This window comes from Xiphophorus hellerii, chromosome 8 (genome assembly GCF_003331165.1).
Source record: "Xiphophorus hellerii strain 12219 chromosome 8, Xiphophorus_hellerii-4.1, whole genome shotgun sequence".
NCBI lineage: Eukaryota > Metazoa > Chordata > Actinopteri > Cyprinodontiformes > Poeciliidae > Xiphophorus > Xiphophorus hellerii.
This window is the reverse complement of record NC_045679.1, coordinates 21,026,356-21,032,604: the sequence shown is the minus strand read 5'-3', so window position 1 is coordinate 21,032,604 and position 6,249 is coordinate 21,026,356. Positions and strand designations below refer to the sequence as shown.

Below are 6,249 nucleotides of genomic sequence, written 5' to 3'. Positions count from 1 at the left end.
GTTGGGTTGGTTTTTTGTGTGTGTGTGTGACGTTTTTCACAAAGGCTTCATGGTTTAAAATGGAATCACGCAAAACCAGATTTAGATTGCTAAAATTTGTCAGACGGATTTCTGAACGCAACTAGTTATTGACGTCCCTGAATTTAGTAAAAGGTTGAACAAAAGGTTTGTGCTTAAGATTATCTTTTTGCGATTTTGCTTGACAAAGTTAATCCTGATAAAAATCAATTATTGTCTGAATTTGTAAGAATGTGGATGTAATATGAAAACATTTACTAGGTGCTATTTCAAAATTACAGGATTTTACCAGAAAGTGGCAATATTACTAACTAACTAGAGCAGGGGTGTCCAAACTTTTTGCAAAGAGGGCCAGATTTGATAAAGTCAAGATGCGCGGGGGCCAATAGTTTGTTCGGACATTTTTTAACTACAAAAGTGTCATGCAAATACACACTGTTATAAAACAATTTTCATTGTCACAATTATCTTTATTTTTCAAATGACAAAATAACCAAATATAAGCCACTCAGGCAGATGAGAACAACTCTAAAAACACAAATTCTGCTTTTCTTTCATATCTGGAGAGTCAGATAACATTGAACAAACTGTATGAAATACTTTAAATTTACATGAGTTTAAAAATATCTTTGCCTCAAGAACATTTTAAACAGGAGTTATAAGTAATGCAAAGTTGTCTGTTATTATTAAATCTTAAAACAAGTGAATTTTGCTCTTGTCATTTACAATATCTTTCAGAAAGTAATAGTTTGTATCACATCTACAGGTTCATAACCAAATCTTACTCAAGAGTTTAATAAAAATAAGTGCCATAAACCCAAATGCATAAATGTTCTTTTGGCTCTTCACTGCTGATAGTGACAGACGTTACCGTTCAAAACACTCAGTTTTATGTCCTCAACTCTCAGTGCCACACTGTTACGTGCCAGGCAAACATTTGCAAATTCTTGCTTCTTCTCAGGGCAAATGTTCTCCACCATTTTCATAACACAGTTTTGATAAATGTATCTTCAGTAAAAGGTTTGCCATGTTTAGCTATTAACATTAACATCGTAGCTTGCTTTGGTGGTATTTTCTTTTGACTCAGGCCTAAAGAAATCGCTGTTGTGATGCCAGTGCAGCTTGGAGCTGCTTCAGTTTTTCAGCACGGTCACTCTCTGTTAGCTTGTTGTATGTGTTGGCATGTTTAGTCTGGTAGTGTCTCTTTACGTCAAAATCCTTAAACAAGGCAACCGTCTCATTACAAATTAGACAAGCATAATTGCCTTGATTTTCAGAAAAGAAGTATTAATTCCCATCTCTCTTGAAAGCGGCGGCCCTCACTGTAAACTTTCCTCGTTTTCTTTGCAGTGGCCATGGCAGAAATGAGTGGAGAGGGGTTCGCTGCACCGAGGCAGAGACTGATAGTATTAAAGTGGTGCTGCCACCATTTGGTGAAAGGAGGAATTACAGTTTCAAGTTTTATGATTTATTTATTCTGTTTCACAGTGCAGGCGGGCCATAAATAATACATTATAAGACCGAAGCTGCGGGCCGTATGAAATCTGACCGCGGGCCGTGATTGGCCCTCGGGCCGGACTTTGGACATGCCTGAACTAGAGAGTATCCACTAACTTTAATCATTTCCCATCTTGAAAAGCAATATACAGTCAAAGTGTGATTAATTTTATTAGTGAAATGTGCTTTTCTACAGGGAATAGCCACACTACAATGCCTCCAAATGTATTCATTAAAAAGAAACCTGTGGTTCAGTACTGGTAAAAAAAAAAAAAGCAGAACTTTAAAATTATCTGTAAGACTTAAAACAACAATGCATTGACGAGCATTTTCATTGGCAGCTTGTACATCCCTGCTAGAGAATATCATCAAAACCCAAGATATGTTCTACATTCTTGGAAAAAACTACACTTTATATTTATTTATTTTAAATAAACTGCTCCACTTTAAAGAGAATCAATGTAATCAGATCAGTTTTAGGTCTAGTGTTACATCAGGACCACAACACATTACCACAACCTCTATCCTATGCTTCTAATAGGTTGACCTGACCATAATAGTCCTTTGTCCTTTCATGCTTTATATCATAAAAAGACAAAGCCTGACTCTGGTAACATGACATCGACATAAGTTAGGCCTCATGACTGCAACTCATAGATTATTAAGGGTATTCTGTCCATAAAAAGACACTTTTGGGGTGGTAATGAAGAACAACCCTTCAAGTTGTGCTTTAAGACCCATAAAATCTGCTCTGAATAAAACTCAGTCACATATTACATAACTGAGATGTTTTTTAAAAAAAAAGACATCTGAATCATCTTTCTACAAATCGACAAAACAATGTTGCTCTTCAAAACAGACTCCAGATTTATTAGAGCACTCTTCACATTGTGCTTCTGTACACTCGTATGTATCGCTTTGCTATTCCTGGTAGCTGCACAAAGTCGTAATGTAGTCACAAATCAAGATAACCCATGTCGTTATGCTCTGGTAATTTATCTCTATGCCCCAGATAAAAAGGCTTATATGCAACTAAAGGGATTTAATTATGGGAATTAAAATCTTACAACATCTTTGTATTTTTTTACCCCCTGAAGTGGGCTGTAACTGAGAATGTCTTTAAAGTTCTAAAGTAGGCAGCAAGTTTACTACAGCATACCTACCCTTCAATATTCTTCTCTTTTCAAATTTGCAGCTAATAGATACTTTTTGAAGTATCTAGGCTTTAAATTTGAACAAAAAACACAAAATTACACCTGTAAAAACATCTAGTTACCTGCAGGAATCCAAGTAGAAATGCTTCTGTTTTTGGTTGACCACAAAGTCCTCAGGACTAATTTATATAAGTTTAGAAGACAGGCTACTCAGCCATGTTGTCTGTTTGATTATTTTTGAAATTCGCTCTGACACAAATAAGTAAATGTAAACAACAATCCAGATTTACAGTATATAAAGTTTTTCGAAACTGGCCAGATTTTAAAACTACCGTGATGAGCAGATCTTATTGAGATTTATCAACAGAACTCTTCTTCCGTCTACCAAATCTAAATCTACTTCAAACCAGGCCTTCAGATTGAATGGGTTTTCAAAAACACAATCTGACTGTATTTTCATTGTAGTCAACTTTGAAACCAACAGAGGGCGCTGTCAGTTAACTTTGATCATAGGCTAGAAGAGTAAAGATCTTTCTTTTGCAATCACAAAGAGGGGATAATCATGTTTTGTCAATCGATGTTTCAAGATCTTTGCAGGGTGGGACACGTCAGAGTCCATCAGCAGCTGCAGCTTAACAAAAGCAGAGCAAGAATCAACTCGGCATTTCTATCATTTCACAACTTTAGCGTGTGAAAGGGAAGTGTCAAAAAGGTGAAATAATTTGTGAAACTGGTACCAGTCTCTGTCAAGTGGCTATTTGGGGGCTCTTCAGCAAAATAGCAAAAGATGAAAACCATCTCTTTGATGTTTGTGAGGATTTTAATCATTTTATCAGAAATCTCAGGGTATGAGAATGAGGAAACGAAGATATATTTTTTTTATTTAATTGAGAGAAGACAGGCATACTTCATAAGAAAAACAAAACAATAAATAAATAAGGGGCAGTATGCATGCAGAAAATTATTCTCACTTAAATTTTCAACTGTTTTTTCTTCTCTTTTTTTGGCAGGTACCAACCAGTAGCGTTTAAGGCAACCAGCTCACTGAACCCAGACACGAAAGGAAAGAAAAACAGTGACGGATCTAAAATTTGAAAAAATGTTTTAAAACCAACAAACGAATGCACTAGACTTTGACTAGGCCATTCTATCTGAGCTATTCCATTGCAGCGCCCTCTGTTTTCAGCCCACAGTAGGTTTTCTTCCAGTATTTCCCGATATTCAGCTTCATCCGTCTTCCAGTCAAGGAAGCCTTTGTCGCAGCATGATTCTGCCGCCGCCGTGCTTCACTGTGGGGATGTTGTGCTCCAAAAATGTTCAACTTTGATTATATATTTCCCTCTGTTTGCTGTGTGCCCAACATGTCTTCTGTCAAACTTCAAAAGGGACGTCTTACTGCTTAGCTTTAATAACTTTCCTGTTACCTCTTACTCATAAACACCTTTTGTTTTTATTTCCCACCAATAGTTGCCGTGTCAATAGAGTCCCACCTGAGCTATTGACCTCTAAAGTCCCTGCAGAGGTGCCATGGGCCTCTGGGTAGTTTTTCTCATTACTGCTGGTCTTTTCTGGTCTCTAATTGAGGCATTTTCCCCTCTAAGCCTGTCATTTTTAACAGATTACTACAGATGGTTTAAACCTCTGAAAATTTAACCTTGACCTGTCTGCTGTGTTACTTAGTCTGCAAGTTTTTTTTTGTACTTTGATTTAGGGGTATCAGAGTGAAGGAAGTGGATAAATCAACACAGATCTCATATTTTATTTGTAAAAAAAGACAAAGTTAAATATAATGTTCCCTTCACGTTGATCTGTCTCCAAAAAAAAAAAATCTGATTTATGTTTGTAGCTGAAGTGCATTTTGCAAGACTCTGTACCTCCCGGACTTATTTTACTCGTTTTCTTCTCATGTCTGGAGAATTTGCCCTCCCACAGTAAAATCATTGCCGTCAGAAATGATTGTATCCCCTTTTTTTCCCACCTCCTGAGGGGAGGGCTCACTTTGTTTGCTGGCTGTCCTCCCAGCTCCCGGTTGCATCATGCCTGGGAACTTCGCTCCAATGAGGGAATCGCTTTGTGCTTTGCGGAGGGAGGGAAGGAGTGGGGGAGACACTCTCTGATCGTCTGCAGAGCAGTGCTGAATCCGACCAACTGGACGGGAATTCAAACAGGACTCCGGAGGAGCGGGATTCATTACCTGAGGAGAGAGAGAGAGAGGATTTCCCCTGGGAAAGCACACACACACACGCACTTCCTGCTTTTTTTTTTATTTATGCACTTATTTTTGCCCTATTGGCTGGTTGAACGTGCAGGGGACACCCTGTGTGTGTTGTGTTTTTTTTTTTTTGCTCTTGGTTTTGTGTGTGAGGAAAAGAGCCGCGCAGTTTTGTCCTTCCTGAGGTCGGGACGGGTCGGAGCCCCGCGCAGCGGCGATGGAACGCGTTCCCACCGGGAAGTGCCTCACGGAGCCGTGCACACCCGGCTTGTCGTAGCGTCTTCTGGATCGATCCGCTCAGCTTCTGTTCAGGGATTTTTTTTTTTTTTTACTGTACAGGAAGAAAGGGAGCCCGGGATGCCCGTGAGGAACAGGTACAACCTGGTGGACGATGTGGCGGACTCGCGGCTGCCGCTGCACAACGAGGAAGCTTACCAGCATGGGATTTACTTCCAAGCCAAGGTGAAACAACCTGGTCCATTCATTATTTCTAGCCAGTCTGACTCCCTCCAACCCCTTCTCCCCAACCATGTGGCGGTGGCAGGTGTACTAGACGGAGCAGCTGGGATCCATTATAAAGTTGAAACTCATGGCAGCAGCTGCTCCGACATTTATTCCAGGTTTATCCCAGGAATGTTCCTCTGATTGGATTTATCTTTGAAATCTCAAAACAACAGCTGATCTGAGTGATGGGTATAATGACAAGATTCCCCAACTCGTTTAATGATGAATACTAAATTGGAAGCCAACTAACAAACTGGCACCAGGGCCGAATTTAAGTAGATATGAGCCCCGGGCAAGAGTCAGGGATGGTGCCTAGCCTTGCCTAAAACAATTTCTCTTATGGATGCAAATTGCAAGATACACATGGAAATTCTATTTTCTTTTTTTCATGAAAGAAACTTTAAGTTTATCCTTTGTTAAAAGTTTTCCTTATACTCAAGTTATCTCAGACTGATAGACAGGATGAAACTATTTTTGGTTTGGTCCTTTCTAACGAATATTTTTTATTACATTACTTCTGGAAATGTCTTTATTCATAAAAAAAAAATCATTCATACCTAGAGGATGTGTTTAAAGGTTTTATTATGGTTGACATGCTCAAGGTCAAAGAATAGGTTTTTCAAAACATCCATCAATATAAGACAGCCATATATATATATAAAGTCTAGCTAGGCAAATAAGATACCAGTAAAGTTGAGAAGATTAAAGCAGGCATGTGCTGTTGTTGTTGAACTTTGACCCTGTGCCACTCCTTTGTTTTAACAGTTTTTAACAAATTGTTGTTTCCTGTTCAACACTAAAGATCCCTGTGACTGAAGTCCATAACAGTAACACTGATTGGACTGCAATTCTAAATTTCATTTT

At 38.7% G+C, this 6,249-nt stretch overlaps 1 protein-coding gene across 2 annotated transcripts in view; it reads left to right on the top strand.

Annotated features, from left to right (window-relative positions):
- The first annotated feature begins 1,725 nt into the window (after positions 1-1,725).
- Positions 1,726-6,249, top strand: part of LOC116724084 (capon-like protein) — a 61,076-nt gene continuing 56,552 nt past the window's right edge. For both annotated transcript variants that reach the window (XR_004340106.1, XM_032569418.1), the window contains exon 1: positions 1,726-5,343. Coding sequence is in view for 1 of the 2 variants with exons in the window: in XM_032569418.1 (XP_032425309.1) it covers positions 4,939-5,343 (405 nt within the window). In the remaining variant the exon portion in view is untranslated. The remainder of the gene's footprint in view (positions 5,344-6,249) is intronic.